Genomic DNA, 25148 nt, shown 5'->3' with positions numbered 1-25148 from the left:
TGTCATTAGAACGGCTCCTGGCGATAGAATCACCATGCACCGTCCCCCGCCCCTCCGCCAGAGTCCGACAGAGTGGGGCACGCACACAAGATGCTTGAGTGCCCCATTCTGATGGAAGCCATGCAGCCGGCTGCCTGTCTCTCCCACGCTCCCTGACTGTCTCCCTGAAGCGGAGACGGGCATGGAAGCACCCGGTCCCCACTCTCTGCCACCTTGCAGAGTGAGCCGCTTGCTCGTCCCTGTCGGCAAGCCACGCCCCCGCCAGCCTCCTCCAGCGCTATGGATATGTCGGGCTGGCTGAGGCTGGCTACATCTGTATGCCAGACGCGGTTCCCATACTTGCCTACCCGCCCGGAATGGCTGGGAGGCTCTCAAAAACTTGGGTCCCCCCCCCCCCCCGGAAGGTTGGCAATTCTCCTGCACACCCCTTCCCCGCTGCACTAAGGAGGCAGGGCTCGGTGACGTCAGCCTCGTCTCGCCCACCTGACACGCCCCGCCTCCTGCTTCATTACTGACCCGGGCCATCGGGACGCGCCGGCCAGCTAGCTACCAAGAAGCCAGGAAATCTCTGTTCCCTGATGGAGATCCTGGCCTCATCCTCCCCCACAAAAGACATTGCTGTTACCCCCAAACGGCATCAGAATGTCAATCACTGACAGTCTGCTGCTGTACTGCGACCACCTCCTCGGACCCTAATGCACATGTGCAGTAAGGGCCGTGGGCATGTGCAAAATACCGAACATCAATACTTAGTGCCAGATGTACTGGAGAGTAATAAACAACCGATCGGCCCCTACCTGTCATTTTTCAATCCCAGCCTGTAAAATGGTAGTTAGTTAGTGGCTGATTGTCTGGCTGTTTATCACTTTGTGAAGCTTAGTACATCTGGCCCTTAGTGACATACAAGGCACCTTTGTCACTTCTGAATGAGGCCCTATAGTCCCCATCACGTGGACACACACAGTAGGGATAACAAGCAGCGTGTGTTGGGAGAGGAAATCTTAGCACCCATTGGGAACCCATGGAAATAGGGTAAGGACATACAAACTCCACACAGATAGTGCAGTGGTCAGGAATGAAACTCAGGACTGGCTGTGTGGCAGCAATGCTAAACACTATGCCAACCGGGGGAAGCATATTGGTATGTGCCACCATGTTATCAGACACCCCTATAACATCCTATCTCTCCTTTTCCTCCAGGTGGACTAAGTGGGCCGGGGAGCAGAACGGGCACCTGGGAGCCGTATTACGGAAAGCCCTGGACAGTTACCTAGAACAATCCTGGTAATGCCCCATAATGCACCGCTCTCCTCTCCCGAGCCGGGCTATCCCCTAATATGACCTGTACCCCAGGCCCTCTGTCCTGCCGCTCTGATTGGCTCAGTCACCCTGTGTCCTCTGTCCTGCCACTCTGATTGGCTCAGTCACCCCTTGCCATCTTTCCTGCTGCTCTGATTGGCTCAGTCACCCCAAGTCCTCTGTCCTGCCAATCTGATTGGCACAGACACCCAGTGCCCTCTGCTCAGGCCCTCTGTCCTGCCGCTCTGATTGGCTCAGTCACCCTGTGCCCTCTGCCCAGGCCCTCTGTCCTGCCTCTCTGATTGGCTCAGTCACCCCGAGCCTTCTGCCCAGGCCCTCTGTCCTGCCGCTCTGATTGGCTCAGTCACCCCGTGTCCTCTGTCCTGCCACTCTGATTGGCTCAGTCACCCCGTGCCATCTATCCTGCTGCTCTGATTGGCTCAGTCACCCCAAGTCCTCTGTCCTGCCAATCTGATTGGCTCAGACACCCAGTGCCCTCTGCCCTGCCGCTCTGATTGGCTCAGTCACCCCGTGCCCTCTGCCCAGGCACTCTGTCCTGCCGCTCTGATTGGTTCAGTCATCCAGTGCCCTCTCCCCAGGCCCTCTGTCCTGCTGCTCTGATTGGCTCAGTCACCCCATGTCCTCTGTCCTGCCGCTCTGATTGGCTCAGTCACCCCATGCCCTCTGTCCTGCCGCTCTGATTGGCTCAGTCACCCTGTGCCCTCTGCCCAGGCCCTCTGTCCTGCCTCTCTGATTGGCTCAGTCACCCCGTGTTCTCTGTCCTGCCACTCTGATTGGCTCAGTCACCCCGTGCCATCTATCCTGCTGCTCTGATTGGCTCAGTCACCCCAAGTCCTCTGTCCTGCCAATCTGATTGGCTCAGACACCCAGTGCCCTCTGCCCTGCCGCTCTGATTGGCTCAGTCACCCAGTGCCCTCTGCCCAGGCCCTCTGTCCTGCCGCTCTGATTGGTTAAGTCATCCAGTGCCCTCTGCCCAGGCCCTCTGTCCTGCTGCTCTGATTGGCTCAGTCACCCCATGTCCTCTGTCCTGCCGCTCTGATTGGCTCAGTCACCCCATGCCCTCTGCCCCCCTGAATCCTATTACTTTCTTATAGGGCTGGCGCTATTCTCTATAACCTCCAGGCCGCTGAGACTGGATTTGAGGTCGCTCAGTTTAACGCAGCCGTTCTCTGTGAGCAGGACCCGGTGAGTCTAGCGCTAATACTGGCGCCTGTATTACATGTATCATAATAGTGTGATCACTCCACAGCCCAGCGGGAGTATGGGCCATTGCTTCTGCAGAACTTAGGCAGACATGCATTAGGGTCGACAGTTTCTAGGCCAACAGATGAAATAGTTCAACGTGTGTTAGGTTGACACAAGCATTACGTCGACATGGAAAAGTTCAACACTAAAAAAGTCGAAATGTCTTTCTTGTTTCTGTGTCGACGTAAGTCTACATGGACACGTATTGTTGTACGGCCTCCCCTCGCCATGCTTCGGGCACGCTACCCTCAGCACACTGTTATATTCTCCCGCTACGCCCGCTGGGGTAGTAATGGATGAAATACCGGCCAGGGTGATGATCGCACTTTCCCGTTAAATCGCCAGAAATCGCAGCCTATCACATCTCGCCCCCGATATTGGTTACTCATCGTGTATTCTGGTAATGGTCTTACAGGTTATGCTGCACGTATGTATAAACCAGTGATATATATATTCCAGGACGGACTCGTCAGCCGCTTCCTGCAGATTGACTGTATGTGGAAATATTACAACCTATCGACACACGGCGAGCGGCCGCCCTCTTACGGTGAGTCTGATATACGGAGAGAGAGAGGTACCAGGTGTGCCACCTGTGCTCAGGTAGCCCCAGTGTGCGGGCAAAATTACACACCTGTGCTCAGGTAGCCCCAGTTACCTGCCCTCCTACGGTGAGTCTGATATACGGAGAGAGAAAGGTGCCAGGTGTGCAGGCAGAATGACACACCTGTGCTCAGGTAGCTCCAGTGTGCGGACAGAATGACACACCTGTGCTCAGGTAGCTCCAGTGTGCGGACAGAATGACACACCTGTGCACAGCTAGCTCCATTGTGTAGGACAGAATGACACACCTGTGCTCAGGTAGCCCCAGTGTGGGGACAGAATGACACACCTGGGCTCAGGTAGCCCCAGTGTGGGGACAGAATGACACACCTGTGCTCAGGTAGCCCCAGTGTGCGGACAGAATGACACACCTGTGGTCAGGTAGCCCCAGTGTGCGGACAGAATGACACACCTGTGCTCAGGTAGCCCCAGTGTGCGGACAGAATGACACACCTGTGCTCAGGTAGCCCCAGTGTGCGGACAGAATTACACACCTGTGCTCAGGTAGCCCCAGTGTGCAGACAGAATGACACACCTGTGCTCAGCTAGCCCCAGTGTGCGGACAGAATGACACACCTGTGCTCAGGTAGCCCCAGTGTGGGGACAGAATGACACACCTGTGGTCAGGTAGCCCCAGTGTGCGGACAGAATGACACACCTGTGCTCAGGTAGCCCCAGTGTGCGGACAGAATGACACACCTGTGCTCAGGTAGCCCCAGTGTGCGGACAGAATGACACACCTGTGCTCAGGTAGCCCCAGTGTGCGGACAGAATGACACACCTGTGGTCAGGTAGCCCCAGTGTGCGGACAGAATGACACACCTGTGCTCAGCTAGCCCCAGTGTGCGGACAGAATGACACACCTGTGCTCAGGTAGCCCCAGTGTGCGGACAGAATGACACACCTGTGCTCAGGTAGCCCCAGTGTGCGGACAGAATGACACACCTGTGCTCAGGTAGCCCCAGTGTGCGGACAGAATGACACACCTGTGCTCAGGTAGCCCCAGTGTGCGGATAGAATTACACACCTGTGCTCAGGTAGCCCCAGTGTGCGGACAGAATGACACACCTGTGCTCAGGTAGCCCCAGTGTGGGGACAGAATGACACACCTGTGCTCAGGTAGCCCCAGTGTGCGGACAGAATGACACACCTGTGGTCAGGTAGCCCCAGTGTGCGGACAGAATGACACACCTGTGCTCAGCTAGCCCCAGTGTGCGGACAGAATGACACACCTGTGCTCAGGTAGCCCCAGTGTGCGGACAGAATGACACACCTGTGCTCAGGTAGCCCCAGTGTGCGGACAGAATGACACACCTGTGCTCAGGTAGCCCCAGTGTGCGGACAGAATGACACACCTGTGCTCAGGTAGCCCCAGTGTGCGGATAGAATTACACACCTGTGCTCAGGTAGCCCCAGTGTGCGGACAGAATGACACACCTGTGCTCAGGTAGCCCCAGTGTGGGGACAGAATGACACACCTGTGCTCAGGTAGCCGCAGTTCCCTGCCCTCCTACGGTGAGTCTGATATACGGAGAGAGAGAGGTGCCAGGTGTGCGGACAGAATGACACACCTGTGCTCTGGTAGCCACAGTGTGCGGACAGAATGACACACCTGTGCTCAGGTAGCCCCAGTGTGCGGACAGAATGACACACCTGTGCTCCGGTAGCCACAGTGTGCGGACAGAATGACACACCTGTGCTCAGGTAGCCCCAGTGTGCGGACAGAATGACACACCTTTGCTCAGGTAGCCCCAGTGTGCGGACAGAATGACACACCTGTGCTCAGGTAGCCCCAGTGTGCGGACAGAATGACACACCTGTGCTCAGGTAGCCCCAGTGTGCGGACAGAATGACACACCTGTGCTCAGGTAGCCCCAGTGTGCGGACAGAATGACACACCTGTGGTCAGGTAGCCCCAGTGTGCGGACAGAATGACACACCTGTGCTCAGGTAGCCCCAGTGTGCGGACAGAATGACACACCTGTGCTCAGGTAGCCCCAGTGTGCGGACAGAATGACACACTTGTGGTCAGGTAGCCCCAGTGTGCGGACAGAATGACACACCTGTGCTCAGGTAGCCCCAGTGTGCGGACAGAATGACACACCTGTGCTCAGGTAGCCCCAGTTACCTGTCGCCATGGCTAGCGTCCTGCTGACTCCTCCCACTGCAGCAGGATTCAGCAATTTCATATTTCCCCAACATATGAGTCAAAGGAGAAAAACACATTATTAATAGACATACAATTATATACATATGACTTTTGATCCTTGATACCACAACCACAATCTCGTCTGTGTGGCCGGACCGGACCAACAGGGCATTTAACAGAAGTACCAGACGGCCAGTCCTGCCCTGGTGGGAGGGTTATATGTTGTCTATCGTGCACAGGTATTGGTTTCTTACAGAAATGAAGCAGGGTCCTACATAGCAGTGATGTATTACCAGTCCTTACCCGCAGCGCCCACTCATATAACACTAGTTACCGCCTAATCCCTGCCTTGTACTGACAGGGGCGCACTCACATGTTGGTAGGGGGCGGAGGGTCATCCAGCCCCTTGTCACTTTAACCATACACTGTTGATTCAATTGTACTCAGGGGTGGAGGTGTAATATCACCATCCCCGTGCACTGCCAGAGTGAGAGGGTTACGGGGGAAAATGCAGGATTCCTAGAGGGGGGTTTCTGAATGCCTTCCACAATCTCACACTCTTCAGAACATTGGTGCGAATCCCTGGACATTAATGTGCTCCATGGTATATTTATACACTGGATGCTGTATGGAATATTAATATCTAATACTAGAGATGTTCTTTAGTATAATATTTATCACACATATTTACATAATATAAATAAGTGGTCAGGGAAAGGATAAACATTGTATAATAAGTACACAAACCTAATATAACCAGTACTGCACTTTCTAAGCTCTCATTCTCCCACCTCATGGTAAGGCCCCTGTCTCTTCTTCCTGGCAGCTGCTCTCTGGTCCAGTGCACTGACTATAACTACACCCTACTTCCCTTTTGTTTCCTGCAGCTCAGATTAAGATGGGCGACCTGTTCTACACGTCCCATGGAAGGAGGAAGCGGGATGTGCAGGCAGCAGTACAGATGTACACGGCGGCGGCTCTACAGCGAGACCCACAGGTAATGGACAGTATGATGTACAATACAGAGAGACCTACAGGTAACGGACAGTCTGATGTACAATACAGGGAGACCAGCAGGTAACGGACAGTCTGATGTACGAGACAGGGAGACCCACAGGTAACGGACAGTCTGATGTACAATACAGGGAGACCCGCAGGTAACGGACAGTCTGATGTACAATACAGGGAGACCCACATGTAACGGACAGTCTGATGTACAATACAGGGAGACCTACAGGTAATGGACAGTCTGATGTACAATACAGGGAAACCCACAGGTAACGGACAGTCTGACGTATGAGACACGGAGACCCGCAGGTAACGGACAGTCTGATGTACAATACAGGGAGACCCACAGGTAACGGACAGTCTGATGTACAATACAGGGAGACTCGCAGGTAACGGACAGTCTGATGTACAATACGCGGAGACTCACAGGTAACGGAGAGTCTGATGTACAATACAGGGAGACCCACAGGTAACGGACAGTCTGATGTACAATACAGGGAGACCCGCAGGTAACGGACAGTCTGATGTACAATACAGGGAGACCCACAGGTAACGGACAGTCTGATGTACAATACAGGGAGACCCGCAGGTAACGGACAGTATGATGTACAATACAGGGAGACCCACAGGTAACGGACAGTCTGATGTACAATACAGGGAGAGTGCAGGCAACGGACAGTCTGATGTACAATACAGGGAGACCCACAGGTAACGGACAGTCTGATGTACAATACAGGGAGACCCACAGGTAACGGACAGTCTGATGTACAATACAGGGAGAGCGCAGGTAACGGACAGTCTGATGTACAATACAGGTAGACCCACAGGTAACGGACAGTCTGATGTACAATACAGGGAGACCCACAGGTAACGGACAGTCTGATGTACAATACAGGGAGACCCACAGGTAACGGACAGTCTGATGTACAATACAGGGAGACCCGCAGGTAACGGACAGTCTGATGTACAATACAGGGAGACCCGCAGGTAACGGACAGTCTGATGTACAATACAGGGAGACCCACAGGTAACGGACAGTCTGATGTACAATACAGGGAGACCCACAGGTAACGGACAGTCTGATGTACAATACAGGGAGACCTACAGGTAACGGACAGTCTGATGTACAATACAGGGAGACCCACAGGTAACGGACAGTCTGATGCACGAGACAGGGAGACCCACAGGTAACGGACAGTATGATGTACAATACAGGGAGACCCGCAGGTAACGGACAGTCTGATGTACAATACAGGGAGACTCGCAGGTAACGGACAGTCTGATGTACAATACAGGGAGACCTACAGGTAACGGACAGTCTGATGTACAATACAGGGAGACTCGCAGGTAACGGACAGTCTGATGTACAATACAGGGAGACCTACAGGTAACGGACAGTCTGATGTACAATACAGGGAGACTCGCAGGTAACGGACAGTCTGATGTACAATACAGGGAGACCCACAGGTAACGGACAGTCTGATGTACAAGACAGGGAGACCATAATGTACTAGAGCACATGCTGTAGGGGGGGGGGGGGGGGATAGAGCACATTCAGTACATAGAACATGCGGTGGGTAATGGCTCATCCTGTGGTGTCATTGCAGGGTCTGTACAGCCTGGGGATCCTCGTGGAGGAAGGGGTATCTCTCCCCAGGTCTACGCTCCATCAACTGGGAATCAACAGAACCATCTCCAGCCAGAACTACACTATTATCATGGAGCTGTACAGGAGGTGGGTGGTTACTTGGGGCAACAAGGAGTAAGGGGCACCTAAACACTGAATGTATGACACAGTATCACTTGTTGTTGCCATGGCGATGTGCTACCAGCTGACAGTAAGGGGCACATCGGGCAGTGCCGCTGTGAATGCCACTCCACCATGTTGGAAGTTGGCTCGGAGTGTGGTGCAGGCTGTTATAGAAGGGGCCTGATTCAGAGCTGTTGGATAGGCTGTGTATATCTGCTGCCTAGAAAACCGGTAAATGCCGCCCTGCCGAATGGCCGATGGTCGCTCGCCATGGAATGATCTCTCCGGCCTTCGCTAAGAAATGTCAGCCTGGATTCGCAGTTCTAGTGCCTGATATCCACCAGATTTGGGACAGGTGCTGAAGATATGGGAGGCAGCCGCCCACCCCTAGCAGGCATCAATACGCCTGCATCTGCAGGGGCACGCCCAGTGCTATTAGGATCATGCCCATTAAACGCTGAGCGTACCCCTGCTGCTGCCCCCTTCCCGCCCCTCCTGTAGCACATGGACCGGTGAGTGCGAAGCTGATCGCTCCTGGGGTTTGCAGATGCGCATATTCCTGCATGAGCATGCGCAAACCCTGACCATCGGGGACGGGGATGAATTCCGCCTGCTACGAGAGTACACAATTATACATGACTGTGTGTGTAAATGATGGAAATGTCAGTCCACTTGTAGTACACCGGTATTGGATTCTTCTTGAGGTAATGAGATGTACTGTATACTGGATGTACTGTATTCTGGATGTACTGTATACTGGATGTACTGTACTGTATACTGGATGTACTGTATACTGGATGTACTGTACTGTATACTGGATGTACTGTACTGTATACTGGATGTACTGTATACTGGATGTACTGTATACTGGATGTACTGTACTGTATACTGGATGTACTGTATACTGGATGTACTGTACTGTATACTGGATGTACTGTACTGTATACTGGATGTACTGTATTCTGGATGTACTGTATACTGGATGTACTGTACTGTATACTGCATGTACTGTACTGTATACTGGATGTACTGTATACTGGATGTACTGTACTGTATACTGGATGTACTGTATACTGGATGTACTGTACTGTATACTGGATGTACTGTATATTGGATGTACTGTATACTGGATGTAATGTACTGTATACTGGATGTACTGTATACTGGATGTACTGTACTGTATACTGGATGTACTGTATACTGGATGTACTGTACTGTATACTGGATGTACTGTATACTGGATGTACTGTACTGTATACTGGATGTACTGTACTGTATACTGGATGTACTGTATACTGGATGTACTGTACTGTATACTGCATGTACTGTACTGTATACTGGATGTACTGTATACTGCATGTACTGTACTGTATACTGGATGTACTGTATACTGGATGTACTGTACTGTATACTGCATGTACTGTATTGTATACTGGATGTACTGTATACTGGATGTACTGTACTGTATATTGGATGTACTGTATACTGGATGTACTGTATACTGGATGTACTGTACTGTATATTGGATGCACTGTATACTTATGTGCTGTATACTGGATGTACTGTACTGTATATTGGATGTACTGTATACTGGGTGTACTGTACTGTATACTAGATGTACTGTACTGTATACTGGATGTACTGTATATTGGATGTACTGTACTGTATATTGGATGTACTGTGTACTGGATGTATTGTACTGTATATTGGATGTACTGTATACTGGATGTACTGTATACTGGATGTACTGTATACTGGATGTACTGTACTGTATATTGGATGTACTGTATACTGGATGTACTGTACTGTATATTGGATGTACTGTACTGTACGTCATCACTCCAGCCTGAGTTCTATAGAGGTCTATGCTCTATGTATTGTACCATATCTGGTGTTTTGGGTGTTATGTGACTGTAGTAATGGGGGCGAGAGGTAGTCACAGCTATGTCAGAACTAGTCATAGGATATACAGTAATTGTGTGCATATAATGTACAGGTGTCGGGACCATGAGGCAGAAGATTCCTACGTCCCCTGCAGCCTGGCGCTCCTTAATGCCCAGCTTCAGTATGTCTGGCGGTTCCATGGTTCTATCCTCAAGGTAAGGACGCCATCGATGAAACCCAGTGGTGAGCGATAGTGCCAGTGGTGAGCAATAATGCAGAGTCTCACAGGGGGCCATCAGTGCAGAGAACCCTCAGGCCATAGTATGTAGTGAGAGCAGGTAGCTTCCATATGTCCCAAAGGTTAGCTAGATCTTCTGTATGGCTGATTAGGAGACCTCTGGCTCTATGTTCTAAGCCTTGTATGTATAAGTTATAGGGTCTGGCAGAGGTGCATGATGCTGACTGATAAAACCTGTATTCTTAAAGCAGCACAGACCGAACTTCAGATAAACGACCCTAACCTCTACCCAACATCACCGGCCCGGACTCACTGGCAGCTGCTGCCAATTTCCTATTTGAATATTGATCTGTGCTGTTGTGGCATCTCAGACTTTAGCTGAGCTGCAGACACTGCAGGGGTCAATATAGGGAAACGTTTTACCTCGAGCCATGCAGCCTTATCAGTGAGTGGGGGATCCCTGGTATTATGGAGACAGAGATCAGAGATCACAGTGTGAGGGCAGCAGGACAAGAGGTTTGAGTCTTAGGAGAGGACTATCTGGGTGAGTGGTAGGAAACCACGTGAGGCAAAAGGCCCCCCCCAGTGATGAGTCTATGAGAAATCCCGTTTAGATAGACTGCAGAGAGCCCCCACTGAATAGGGGGAGAACACACCAATAAGCAGAGTCCTAGTAGGCTTCTGTGGCACTACTGGTCCCAGGACACCCTGGTAATGTATTGCTGTCCCATCATTGTTTTTGCTGCGGGTGAAGGGAAATGCTGAACTGATATAACTTATATGAATATTGTGTTGGAGAGAGGAGAACAAGGATAGAATGTGATTGCTGTGATATCCCTGTCTGAACTTTAAATAAACTGGTGTTTGTGATGAGATGGCCTGGTTTAACCCATCCTTACCCTCCACTGCCATACCCAGCACGGCCCGGGTATCACACTATAGGCCCACATCTGCCGCCACTGCTTGGTACTGTATCTACATGCACAACACTTTTGTTGGTAAGCTGCTCAATCAGAGGTCTGTCACTCAGGTGCCAAAAGGGAAGGGTAATTCTGGTTAGGAAAACAACATTTTGTATCCCAATTGCACACTGAGTGAGAAAATAACTACATAATAATCAGATAATACAGAGATCTTGGTTGCATATACTGTATATAGGGCTAAGCCCCCAGGCCGTACGTCAAGGCATCTCTGTCACTGGGGGTCCCTAATACTGGGTATGGGTCTGGGGTGTGGCCCCCCAACATGCCGACACAGGCTGAGTACTCCAGGGCAGCACACAAATGAAAATTAGTAGGGGTTAATAAGAAGCACATAAGTGCTATATAGGGAAGTGAAGGTGTGGTTAAAATACAAAATATATACAATGTGATAGGAAAAATAAGTGTTAATAAAGTGTTAGGGTGTGCCAACCTGGAGCAGACCAGCCATACCAACACAGGGGGCACCGCACCCCCAAACCCATCCCATTAGCAGTAACATATATGTCTGGGCTTAATAGCCCAGTGTAAGGCCACATGATAATGGCGTTATCTACATCTACTTTATCTCTCTCCAAGGCTGATTTAGAAAAATGATATTTAGAAGCTGGTTGGCTGATATTTTATCTCCACCCAGGGCTTAGTACATAAACCTCTTAAGCTGGGTACACACTAATAGATATATGTACAGACGGATTGGGCAGTGTGTGCTCCATAAAGGCTGCCTGATCCATCGGGACTGACATCACAAATGAGTGGGTCCACCCACCCACCATCACCGGCCGCTCGCTGCACAGCTATATGGGTGGTCGGTGGATCGCCTGTACACACAGCACAATGCACCAATATATATTTAGATGTATCGGGCATCGGTTGTGTTGCACAGCTGATGCAATATATCGGAATGACGCCATTCACAGATATAGTGATGGTACACACTGACTGATGGTGCCCTTCAATCGAATGTCTGATATATTGGTCATGGTGTAAGCACCTTTACAGCTGGTGGAGTTATGACTGCTTAGGAGACCTAGTGGCACATTTATCATGGACCACACATTACATAGATGTTAGTCCATCGAGTTCAACCTATCTGACTTGTAACTAACATTAAATGCAATCTGAACGGTATTATACCAGCAGTCCTCCTACATTGCGGATGTGCTGTGATAACATCGGCTCAACTCGCAATGCGACAATTGACTACATCGCATGGATGACAGAAAGAAAGTTCTGTCCCTGCACTGGGTCTCTGCACCATATTGGGGTATTTTTCATTAAAATTACCCCAACATTAGCTGCACATGTGCCGCCAACATCACCAAATGAACCAGCTGTGCACCCATGATTCCATGATCCCCCCCCCACCCCCCACACCTGTGTGATAAACACCAGTGAGGTGAAACGCGTTGGTGGAGTAATCTGTAGTCTGGAAGCGTCCGGCATAGTACTTAGTTCTATAGCACCAGCATACTCAGCAGCACTGTACTCTGCGTGTACTCTCACCATGCGGATGACATTAACCTTCTCACTATTGGTTTTGTTCCAGTGTTCCAGCGCAGCCGCCATTGCCGTTGTCACCGCGCTCAGTTTGATGACGATCTTTGGGAGATTACAGAATGTGGCCCGGAACCTTCAGCTGTCTGTGTGAAGAGACGTCTGTGATGTCAGCAGTATGCTCAGCTGTCTGTGTGAAGAGACGTCTGTGATGTCAGCAGTATGCTCAGCTGTCTGTGTGAAGAGACGTTTGTGATGTCAGCAGTATGCTCAGCTGTCTCTTATCATCCTATCATGTCAGTGCCTTGAACTCTCTGCAGGGGGCTATCTCTTCTCACACTCAGGACTGTTATACTGAGGGATCTGCACCCATGATATCTGTTGGCGGCAAAACATTTTTCCCAAAAATATTTTTTCATCACCTTCAACCACATTTTTATTTATTTTTCTGCCAGTTCTACTTATGCGCTGATCTGCTCTGCTCAGGGATACGCCGCTTCAGAGAATGGGGCCTCCCTCACCAGGCGCTCCTGGAGGTAGAGAACTATAGAAATAGTGATACAGCTGCTTCTATCGGGGACAGTGGTGGCCGGACCATGTAGCTTCTCCTACGGACTCTGGGCCAGATGTACTAAGCTTCACATGTGATAAAACAGCCAGCCAATCAGCTCCTACCTGACATATTGCAGGCTGTGTTTGAAAAATATCAGGCAGGATTGGTTGTTTATCACTCGCCATTTTATCACTTAGAAAGATTAGTGCATCTGGGACTCTATTTCATACGGGACTTCTTTTTGTTGGCGGATGTTTTTGTTAAATAAATAATTGAAAGTACATTCTGTAATGGTTCTTTTGCTGCATAGACAATAGACATTAGATTGATCCAGCCTTATATCTTGGTGAGAACTGATTGCTAATTGTGCCATGGTATGTAACAGCACTGAATTCTTACATTACTATGGGGAGAGAGGTAAAGTACCAGCCAATCAGTAATATGTTTGCCTTATTCTCAAAAACCCAATTTTGGGGGTTAGCTGCAAACATTAAGTACCCCCGGCGTGTATGATGCAGGGACTGTATCTCTGATACCACCTGCCATAACTGCAGTCCCGCTGCCAGATGCACACTCGCAAAAACACATTCTCTCTTTAATGGGCAAAACCCTGCTGCACTGCAGGTGGGGCAGATGTAACAGGTGCAGAGAGAGTTGGATGTGGGTGGGGGGTGTACTTCAAACTGATATCTATATTACAGTGGAAGAATAAAGCAGTCAGTATTTAATCTGCACAGAAACAAAATAACTCCCCCAAATGTATCTCTCTCTGCACATGTTACATCTGCCCCACCTGCAGTGCAGCATGGTTTTGTCCATTAGTGAGAGAATTTGTTTTTGTGAGTGAAGCAGAATCAGGCCCAGACCCCCCCGGCGGCCGGCTGAGAACATCGCAGTGACTGGCTACTTTTGGAGCCCTGTCCCTGCGGACGGGGGATGATACATCTCTGCGATAGGATTGCATATTACAACGCGATCCTGGGTGGTAATATTCCGCGAACTGTGACACCAAATCTTCAGACACAGAAACGTTGTGCAATTAAACAAAAATGTACAAATACTTTTTATTTGTTAAATATATATTTTTTACAGTTTACAAATATTTAAAAATACAAATGTTAATACAGACAGAAAACCAGAAGTGTCAGCCATTCGGTGATTGTGGCGAAACGCGTTCCTCTCCTTCAGACATTCAACATTTGATAGAATTTGACACTGGTCTAAAATCTTTTGGGATCACCTCTATGAAACATGATTTGTTTGTTGGGGGTAATAGTAACATTACAATGAAATCTGCAATCTAAACATTAAGTTCCGGTAACAGAGGTGTCATCCCTTCAGTAAGTGTCCATGAGTCCACTACAACATGTCTGGTAAGTGCTCTTGTGTCAGTCTAACATAAACAGGGACTATTTTTGGAAATCATTTTTGTATCACTGTATTGCTAAAACGTATTTTAACTGTAATAAGTGATCATGGTGAGGTTCCCATAGCTGAAATGCCCTTTGCGGAGACACGTCATCATTATCAACTTTGGCTATTTGGAAGGCGCCACAAACACAAGTCAGAGAAATGAGTCATAGAAAATATAAATCACACATAAATACTGTATATAGGTGAGGAAGGAGGCACAGATATGAGACCGCAGATAGAGAAGTGCCCCTGCCGAGACAATAAGAGGGAGGGGTGGAAGGATAAAGGCTGCCGAGGGAGTAGTGTCTGGCATGGCTACAGGGAAGAGGCTGGGAGAGTCTGGTCAGTTACCAAAGGGGAGAGAAGTGCAGAAGCGTGTCAGGTGGTTGTCAGATAATTGGCGAGGAGCAGGTCTTCTAGGGTGTGAAGGAGAGTATCTTGATAAGGTTGGAGATGTATGAAGAGGAGGTAATGGAAGGATTGTAGTTTGGATTTCATTAATAAAATGTATCTGGTCACAGGAGTTGTTCATGGTATAACATTGCCGGAGAGTTGGGGAAAGTACATAAACTTGTCCAGGAGGTAAGAGAAATGTGGGCTAATGATTTTATTACAAGGAGATGACATGTCCTAGTGACTGTGTTAGGAGTAGAAGACATCTCCCAGGGACTGTGTTAGGAGAAGAAATCTACTAGTGACTATGTTAGGAGTAGAAGACATCTCCCAGAGACTGTGTTAGGAGGAGAAGACATCTCCCAGATACTGTGTTAGGAGGAGAAGACATCTCCCAGATACTGTGTTAGGAGAAGACATCTCCCAGACACTGTGTTAGGAGGAGAAGACATCTCCCAGGGACTGTGTTAGGAGAAGATATCTCCCAGGCACTGTGTTTGGAGAAGACATCTCCCAGGGACTGTGTTTGGAGAAGACATCTCCCAGAGACTGTGTTAGGAGGAGAAGACATCTCCCAGAGACTGTGTTAGGAGGAGAAGACATCTGTGTTAGGGACTGTGGGACTGTGTTAGGAGGAGAAGACATCTCCCAGGGACTGTGTTAGGAGGAGAAAACATCTACCAATTCTTGTGTTAGGAGGACCAGTATACCAGCTAGCATTATTTCCAGGGAATTCATCTTCATCCAGGAGCTGGTGGCTGTAGAGTAACACAGAACAGTAATTATGTGATGGTGAGAAATAAGGGGTAATTATAAGCAGAACAGTCTCCTGAGAGCAGGTTCCTTTATTACCTGAATTGAACGGGCACCACTTCGATTTACATCTTCTGTCTGTGAAACACAAGTATGATGTTACTGTTACAAGGTTGCAGAATGGACAGCAAACACCGTATGTATCCACACAGCCCACTATGACAGGATCGCAGAGCTGCGTACCTGCTGTATCCACAGCCGGAGGGATAGGGGTGGTGCATAGTTACATGCAGCGGATATAACATGAGTGGATATCAGCATTTATATACTAAGCCTTGGAGAGAGATACAGTGTATAGAGATAGAGTATCATCCAAAAACCACAGCCTGTAGCATGGCAGCTAGGACCTGGTTTTCTGCTACTATATATCTCTCCAAAGCTTAGTACAGTGGTTCCCAACCCTGGTCCTCAAGTACCCCCAACAGTACATGTTTTCCAGGTCAACCAGCAGGTGCACGGATTATCCAGGCACATTTTAAAAGATCCACAGGTGGAGCTAATTATGTCACTGATTCTGTGTGGAGACCTGCAAAACGTGCACTGTTGGGGGTACTTGAGGGCCAGGGTTGGGAACCACTGACTTAGTACATAGACCCTTTAATTCCATGCATGAAGTGCAATTGAGGTCCACTATGTGTTATGTATAATGCATTTATCATATATTGTAAGTCCTATGACTGAGGGCTGGTGACCCAGAAACACGTGCGGATATCCTCAGGGTGGTGTCATGGTGCACTTTATGTCTATCGTGTATTGTCACATCTGTTGTATTGTGATTGTCACTGATGGTTCTCAGCACCCATAATCCTATTGCTGTATACAATGATACCGCCTGGAAGTGTCATATACCACAGGCAAGGCGATGGGCTCCAAAAGGAAGGGAAGGTGGAAGAGACGCGCCAATGAGGAGATTCCAGACTCAGGAGAGTGAGGCCTTGCAGTCACATGGGAGAGGAGAAAGCACTGGGCCTTATCTCTGAGCAATGCAACTGGCGCTGATTGGATCAATATAAAATATACCCCACGTACCAGCGCCAATCGTGTACTAAGAAACTCCATTACCACCAGGTCAGTGGTGATGTCCAACTCCACCAGCAGTGGCCCAATGCAATAAGTAGCCATACACTTACTGGTACTTGTTTCCTAGCACGGCGCTCGCCACACTATATAAAATCAACTCCACGCCGACGTGGATAGTGGGGGTATGAAAAGGTCAGAGGACGCGTACCGCCGTCCCTCACGGGCTCGCTGCGCTCGCCACGCTTTGGGTTGACGTTGATCGTGGCATTAACAATGGGGGGGGCATACAATGAAAAATGGGGTCTGGGGGGCATTTAACATTGGGGCCAATGTAAAATCGGGTCAGTGGGGACGATCGCGTCGCATGCGATTTGGTTGCTCCTCAACCTCATCCATCCAGAAACCGCACTGTCCAAACAAAGCACCATGGTTCAAGCGGAGCTGTAAGCTCGTGGTCTTTTAAAGTACTGAGCAGAACCCTGAAATTAATCATCGGCAATGAAGGATTGCTGTCATTGTGCTGCTGGCTGGAGATTTCCAGCACACTATGACAAGGGGAACTCAACTGACAAATTCTGTGGTGCCCCATTTGGAATCTCTTGCTTAGGAAGAACATGAGGGTCCTTGTGAGGGGTGAAGTATCCACTGGGTAATTCTCCAAACTCCAACCAATATAGGGGTTTTGTAGTGCCACTGAAGGGTTTGGCCAGGGTGGAGGTAATTGGCTGCACCCAGGTGTCACCCACTGTGGGTTGCCACAAAAATGGCGGCTCCTGCACCAGCATCTGTCACATTGTAGGAGCCTTCACATCATACACAGAAGTCTCCGGGGGCAGCCCGCATCTCCTGGATCACCGAAGTGATGGAAATGGGAGTTGGGGCAAGCCCCTCCCATGTAGCCACACTTCATTACGCGCCACGCACCACACTGGGTTTCATACAGGTAAGGAATACTCCCTAAATAATAATTTATTCAATTTTATTTTTTATTTTTATTTATATATATTTTTTTCAGTTTTTTCATGTATGCATACATATATGTTTTTTTAGAACTATATTGAATTATTATTGTGTAAAATAAAATGTATACTTTTTTAAACCGTTGAGTATACCTTATTGAAGCAGCTAGCGCCGGCATACCCCCTCTCTTTGTAACTATTTTTGTTGGGCCTGACAACCCAGTGCCGGCTGCTCAGTGATAGCGCACCACTCAAAACCCCTTTTTCCTCAAGGAGTTCTCCCTAAAGGCCTGCTTTACAAATGACCATCAACAAGTCCCAGGGGCAGTGGCTGAAGATGGCAGGGGGATTGACTACAGATGGAGCTGGCCTTATTATTGCTGGCGGAGCGCCAGGACCGTGTCCCTGGCGATCCGCCAGCAATCTGGCGCTCTGGCTGAATGAGACGCTCGTGCGTCTCCCACGCACGAGCGTCTCAATAGCCGGGCGGCGAGGCGGCGCGGCGGGTGCAGTCCTGCCCGTCTCCAGCTTCAGGGAGACGGGCAGGGCTGCGGGGGGCTGCGGGGGGGCGGTGTGGACCGGCGGGGACCCGGGGAAGCCGGCGGGGACCCGGGCAAAAGCACCGTCGGAACGGGACGCGCGTGCACCTCGTGCACGCGCGTCCCCTTCCGACATACAGATGGCGCGGGGCGGGGGATGGCGGGTGGCGAGTCCTCCGCCATCCCCAGCAAAGACAAGCCCGGCGCCATCTGTATAACAGGCCTGGCTAACCTGTGGCTCTCCAGCAGTTGTGAAACTACACATCCCAGCATGCCTTGCCACAGTTTTAGCATTCCAAATTAGCAAAACATGGAAATGCATGCTGGGACTTGTAGTTTCACAACAGCTGGAAGGCCACAGATTGGCCAGGACTGGACTATAAGGAAAACTGCTTCTCACGTGGGCTGTTCTACATAGCCTACTGAAGAGTGACTTCACCAAGCAGCCTGGTGATCCTAGCACCCCCTGAGGGGAGAACCACCATCGTGGTTTCCATAGAGATCCTTCATTAGAGTCTTATAACCCATTCTCCATTCATTCATATTCAAAAATGTTTCACTATCTTTTTAATTTTGACGTTACCCCATTCCTATAACCTAGAGGCATAAAAGAAAAGTAAGCATATAAATTAAGGTGGGATGAAGGAAACAGAAACAGTAAATATCAAAGTAAAAATCGGGCAAATCTGTAAATATACAGTATACAGCCCAGTCTGGGGTTTTTGTATTACGCTCCATTCTAGTATCAGGACATATGTACTATTCTGGAAGATCCTGACGCCATCTGTCAGCATGGTGGAGGTAATGTGATGGTCTGCGGCTGCTTTGTGATGGTAAGGTGGGAGATGTGTACAAGGTGCTGGAAGATCCTGACGCCGTCTGTCAGCATGGTGGAGGTAATGTGATGGTCTGCAGCTGCTTTGGTGCTGGGCAGTGGGAGATGTGAACAAGGTGCTGGAAGATCCTGACGCCGTCTGTCAGCAGGGTGGAGGTAATGTGATGGTCTGCGGCTGCTTTGGTGCTGGTAAGGTGGGAGATGTGTACAAGGTAAAGGGGATTATGAATAAGGAAGGCTATCACTACTGTTTGCAGTGCCATACCGTACCCTGTGGACAGCGCTTGGTTGGAGCCAATTTCCTCTTCCAACAGGACAATGACCCAGTGCACACCTCCAAATGATGCAAGAACTATGTAGGGAAGAAGCAGACAGCTGGTATTCTGTGTGTAATGGAGTGGCCAGAGCAGTCACCATATCTCATCCCCACTGAGCTGTTGTGGGAGCAGCTTGACCGTATGGTGCGCAAGAAGTGCCAATCACACCAATCCAACCTGTGGGAGGAGCTTCAGGAAGCACAGGGTGAGACTTGTTCAGACTAACTCAACAAATTACCAGCTAGAATACCAATGGTCTGCAATGCTGCAATCGCTGCAAAAGGAGCATTCTCTGATGAAAGGGCAAAATTATTACTTCAAATAAATATCATTATTTCTAACCTTGCCAATGCACTGTCTATATGTTTTATTCATTCTGCAAATCATATGACAAATAAAAGTCAGTTTTCATGGAAAACACGAAATTGTCTGAGTGAACCCAAACCTTTGAATGGAAGAGTACATCTATCTGTGCATGTAAAGAAAATGATAGCACCCCATCTATAGCATGGTATGATGGGAGACAATACAAAAATAGGAGACAGAAGACATACATGAGGACACATGGTAGAACATACATGAGAGTCTCCTCTGTCACATGGGGAGAGAGGACATCTCACTCACCTTTCACGAGCTCACAGTTGTAGACACTAGACTTCTCCAGAGACTTCAGGGTTATGAAATTCCTTTCTCTATCCTTGGTGAAGTTGGTCACCTTAAACTTCTCATAGGGTGGAATAAGCACCTCATCCTCCCCTGGGAAGAAGGAGTAGTTCTTGATGTTGACACCATAGCAGGTATTGATGTTAAAGAAGGTGTCCTCTCCAAACAAGAGAGCACTCTCGTCATTGGTAGAAGAAGAAGTGAACTGTCCAAAGCGCATGGTTTTCTTTGGGTCAGACTTGAACTTTATTCCTCTTATCCCCCTGTAGACCCTGTAGCAAGCCGGAGTTTCTATCACGTCCAGCAGCTGAAGAGCTTTGGTCAGGTAATAGTGCAGGACCTTAAAGTTGAAATTCCTCAGGTAATACTGGTGGGATCGCCCGGCATCTCTGACGGCTTCATTGAAGACCTTGTGCAGAGGACCATTTATGGTGTAAGCAAGCAACGCTATAGCATACTCATCCTTGAATCCCTTAGGCATCAAGTCTCGTCCCTTCTTCTTCTCCTCCCATTTAAATGTAGCTGTGTCCCAGGCATCGGCAAACTCCTTATTTGTAGAATACTCAAGTTTGAAGAGTTGAGGGATCTCGGCTTCCATCTGATCGCTGCATCCTTTGTACTGATCATCAAAGGAGGAATCCGCCATGTCCAGGACTAAATCTTTACTGGAGAAGACATCTCTCCTAGACATCCGTCTACCATCCACCTGGCACAGATATCAAAACATGGTCACCATCCAAGGCCCAGCATCCTGCCATACAGCCAGCAGGAGGGGCAGGGTTAGAGGCAGAATAACAGCTGTACAAGAGGGGGGCAGGGTTACAGGCAGGAGGAGGGGCATAGAGGCAGAATAACAGCCATACAGCTGGTGTGAGGGGGAGGGGCTACAAGCAGGAGGAGGGATATAGAAGATTAATAAAAGCCATACAGCCGGCATGAGGGTTACAGGCAGGAGGAGGGGTTTAGAGGCAGAATAACAGCCATACAGCTGTCATGAGGGGGCGGGGTTACAGGCAGGAGGAGGGGTGTAACAGAATAACAGCTGAATAACCTGTATCAGGGGGACCAGAGCTACAGACAGGAGGAGGGGTATAGAAGATTAATAAAAGCCGTACAGCCGGCATGAGGAGGTGGGGTTACAGGCAGGAGGAGGGGTATAGAGACAGAATAACAGCTGTGCAGCCGGCATGAGGAGGCGGGGTTACAGGCAGGAGGAGGGGTATAGAGGCAGAATAACAGCCATTCAGCCAGCATGAGGGGTGTGGGGTTACAGGCAGGAGGAGGGATATAACAGAATAACAGCCATACAGCCGTCATGAGGGGGTGGGATTACAGGCAGGAGGAGGGGTATAAAAGCAGAATAACAGCTGTACAGCCAGCATGATGGGGGCGGGGTTACAGGCAGGAGGAGGGGTATAGAGGCAGAATATCAGCTGTGCAGCCGGCATGAGGAGGCGGGGTTACAGGCAGGAGGAGGGGTATAGAGGCAGAATTTCAGCCAGCATGAGGGGTGTGGGGTTACAGGCAGGAGGAGGGATATAACAGCCATACAGCCGTCATGAGGAGGTGGGGTTACAGGCAGGAGGAGGGGTATAGAGGCAGAATAACAGCTGTGCAGCCGGCATGAGGAGGCGGGGTTACAGGCAGGAGGAGGGGTATAGAGGCAGAATATCAGCTGTGCAGCCGGCATGAGGAGGCGGGGTTACAGGCAGGAGGAGGGGTATAGAGGCAGAATTTCAGCCAGCATGAGGGGTGTGGGGTTACAGGCAGGAGGAGGGATATAACAGCCATACAGCCGTCATGAGGAGGTGGGGTTACAGGCAGGAGGAGGGGTATAGAGGCAGAATAACAGCTGTGCAGCCGGCATGAGGAGGCGGGGTTACAGGCAGGAGGAGGGGTATAGAGGCAGAATTTCAGCCAGCATGAGGGGTGTGGGGTTACAGGCAGGAGGAGGGATATAACAGCCATACAGCCGTCATGAGGAGGTGGGGTTACAGGCAGGAGGAGGGGTATAGAGGCAGAATAACAGCTGTGCAGCCGGCATGAGGAGGCGGGGTTACAGGCAGGAGGAGGGGTATAGAGGCAGAATTTCAGCCAGCATGAGCGGTGTGGCAGGAGGAGGGATATAACAGCCATACAGCCGTCATGAGGGGGCGGGGTTACAGGCAGGAGGAGGGGTATAACAGAATAACAGCTGAATAACCTGTATCAGGGGGACCAGAGCTACAGACAGGAGGAGGGGTATAGAAGATTAATAAAAGCCGTACAGCCGGCATGAGGAGGTGGGGTTACAGGCAGGAGGAGGGGTATAGAGGCAGAATAACAGCTGTGCAGCCAGCATGAGGGGGCGGTGTTACAGGCAGGAGGAGGGGTATAGAGGCAGAATAACAGCCATTCAGCCAGCATGAGGGGGGTGGGGTTACAGGCAGGAGGAGGGATATAACAGAATAACAGCCATACAGCCGTCATGAGGAGGCGGGATTACAGGCAGGAGGAGGGGTATAAAAGCAGAATAACAGCTGTACAGCCAGCATGATGGGGGCGGGGTTACAGGCAGGAGGATGGGTATAAAAGCAGAATAACAGCTGAATAACCTGTATCAGGGGGACCAGAGCTACAGACAGGAGAAGGACTAGGGAGGCAGAAAACCGGTCTGGAGACCTCATTCTCATCTTCCAGTACTGAAACAGGGAGACAGAAAGGCAATATAACCCATATTATATACAGAAATGGTGGCATTATTCCATATAACGTACTCATCCTGCGGCTAATAGAAATAACCAGGGCATTCATATAAACTGACAGTTTTTAATGGTGGTGTTGGGGGGGCGGTGGTGGTAGTGGTGGGGGGAAATGGTAGTGGTGGTGGGGGCGGTGGTGGCGGTGATGGTGGTAGTGGTGGGGGCAATGGTGTTGGTGGTGGGGGGCGCGGTGGTGGTGGTGACGGTGGGGGTGATGGTGGGGGGGTGGTGGCGGTTGTGAGGGGGTGGTGGTGACGAATTTGGGAGAGCGGCAGTGGTGGTGATGGGGTGGTGGTGATGGGGGAGTGGTAATGAGGGGCAGTGGTGGGGTTGGTGGTGAGGGGATATGATAGGGAACACATCGCATGTCAGAGAGGGGATTCAGGCGTTTGCTACGGTGCCCAGATGACACCATTATGTAGAGAATTCCCGGGCACACAGGCCTGCATGCCCCCTTCTACCCCAGCTCTGGTTACCGCAGCAACGTGACCTGCATCGGGCCAGGCTGAGATGACGCTTCCTGCTTATCACAGGTGTTATATGGGGGGTGTATACGAAACACGGTATCCCCGATGTTGTGTATATACCTGCATCGCATCATATTGTATCACTGGCACACTACACAATGGGCCGCAAGCACATGCACCGGGTGCAAAACCCTCTGGGACCCTCACACATGTGGAAATACAGCGTGGACAGGCAAGTACTGGATGGGGCCTATTCAGACCGGCTCGCTAGGCTGCATGTTATCACTGCCTGGTGAGCAGATACTGTAAATGCCACCCTGCTGAACGCATGTTTCAGTGCCAATTTCAATGTTAGCAATGCCCATTTCCTGTGCTGCCAGGATTTTATTTTTGTTTTATTCGCCTACCATCGAATGATTTATCTCCCCTTCGATAATAAAGGTCAGTCTGAAATTACTTTTATTCCCGCTGCTGTTTGCTGAAAAGGGGGCGGGGCGCTGATGTCAGGTGATGTCAATGATGTCAGCCACCCGCCTGCATACCTAGGGGAACGCCCATTAAATGCTGAGCGTTCCCCTGCCCGCCCCCTTCCCTCCCACTATGGAGCGAATGGCTCGGCGAGGCACATGCGCAGACCCTGACCATTGGGGAAGGGGCCAAATTCGGACTGGAAAGAACTAGTAGGGATCTGAACAAATAACACAGAAGTCTGTGTATGGTGTAGGATCAGACAGTAAATGAGCTTATATAGGGGACACTTACCTGCCGTCCGGCCGTATACAGTAGGCAGCTGTGTCCTCTCCCTGGTGCCAGTCACAGCCGGGCCCTTGGCACAGAATGGAGCAGAGATATACAAGAAGCAGAGAGTTTGTTCTTAATATAGAAACACACAGACGGCAACAGGTTCTGTGTAAGTGTCACAGTCAGATGTCCCCTCTGTCACGGGGCGGCGGCGGGGGGGATACAGACACTGCTAGAGCCATGGATGTGACAGGAGAACCTGAGAATATATTGGAGAATTGAAATGTTCCCCATACAGTAACTTTGTAAGGCGGCCGCTGGGTCCTGCGAGCAGCAGGACACATGGGAAATAATGGGGGGCAGCTGCTGATATCCTGATTCACAGCTGACTACATATTACACATACAGACATTACATACAGTACCCCAGTAACAGACAGGGCCCAGATGCCGATATCCTGATTTACACCTGACTACATATTCATACCTCCCAACAGTCCCTATTTTAAGCGGGACAGTCCCAATTATTAGGGCCTGTCCCGCTGTCCCACCCGCGGGCGGCAGTGTTCCGCGGTGAGGGGGGGCTGTTGGGAGTCCCCCCTGTCGGCTGCTACGCACAGCGTCTATTCCCGCAGCCAGGGGGCTGGGGCATGGCTAGAGGCTCACAGAGCCTCTGGGTCATGCCCCCATAGCGGCAAAATGGGGGCGTGGCCTCGCGGGAGAGCCGCGAGTATAGGCCACGCCCCCTGAAATTTCAGCAGTGTCCCGGGTCCGGCGACAAGAAAGTTGGAAGGTATGCATATTACAGGAAAGAAAGTATTTGTCCAAGTATGTGCGCAATAAAATCAATGTGCAGCTATTCACCAATTCACCAGGTAGAAACACCTGAGACTACCAAACATACATAGGCAAAGACAGAGGGTGAATTGGAAGTAACAGCGCTCACAGATAACCAAGCAGTATTTACAACCTGATACCAATATACAAAACCAATATGGATTTGGCGAGGTTCATAGGTGTATTT

The 25148-nt window shown here is 50.0% G+C and overlaps 2 protein-coding genes across 3 annotated transcripts in view; one reads left to right on the top strand and one right to left on the bottom strand.

Moving 5' to 3' along the window:
- The window catches only part of LOC146058627 (protein sel-1 homolog 3-like), an 83216-nt gene extending 69772 nt beyond the window's left edge, over positions 1-13444 (top strand). The window contains 7 exon segments of the mRNA XM_083170901.1: positions 1201-1284; positions 2415-2505; positions 3025-3112; positions 6202-6311; positions 7930-8057; positions 10069-10171; positions 12724-13444. Of these exon segments, the coding sequence (XP_083027027.1) occupies positions 1201-1284; positions 2415-2505; positions 3025-3112; positions 6202-6311; positions 7930-8057; positions 10069-10171; positions 12724-12825 (706 nt within the window). The 3' untranslated portion in view covers positions 12826-13444.
- Positions 13445-14331: 887 nt separating this feature from the next.
- ART1 (ADP-ribosyltransferase 1) lies at positions 14332-24827 on the bottom strand. 2 transcript variants are annotated; one of them, XM_083171375.1, is made up of 5 exons: positions 24147-24827; positions 22771-22857; positions 20138-20882; positions 15883-15921; positions 14332-15788 (listed from the first exon to the last, which is right to left on the bottom strand). In XM_083171375.1, exons 2-5 carry the CDS (start codon positions 22846-22848, stop codon positions 15691-15693), a joined length of 960 nt encoding a protein of 319 aa, XP_083027501.1. In that variant the 5' UTR covers positions 22849-22857; positions 24147-24827; the 3' UTR covers positions 14332-15690. The 2 variants fall into 2 exon arrangements, with proteins under 2 accessions (XP_083027501.1, XP_083027502.1); XM_083171376.1 differs by lacking the exon at positions 24147-24827 and having other exon boundaries at positions 22771-23383.
- Positions 24828-25148: the final 321 nt, after the last annotated feature.

Source organism: Crinia signifera, chromosome 2 (genome assembly GCF_055691185.1).
Source record: "Crinia signifera chromosome 2, ASM5569118v1, whole genome shotgun sequence".
Taxonomy (NCBI): Eukaryota; Metazoa; Chordata; class Amphibia; order Anura; family Myobatrachidae; genus Crinia; species Crinia signifera.
The sequence above is the reverse complement of the archived record's forward strand: the minus strand, read 5'-3'. Positions and strand labels throughout refer to the sequence as shown.

Coding starts and splice junctions, on each gene's coding strand:
- ART1 (XM_083171375.1), bottom strand. CDS start 22,848: ATGAGAATGAGGTCTCCAGACCGGTTTTCTGCCTCCCTAGTCCTTCTC. Junction 20,883..22,770: donor CTCTGGTCCCCCTGATACAG/GTTATTCAGCTG, acceptor TATCTGTGCCAG/GTGGATGGTAGACGGATGTC. Junction 15,922..20,137: donor CAACTGTGAGCTCGTGAAAG/GTGAGTGAGATG, acceptor TGTGTTTCACAG/ACAGAAGATGTAAATCGAAG.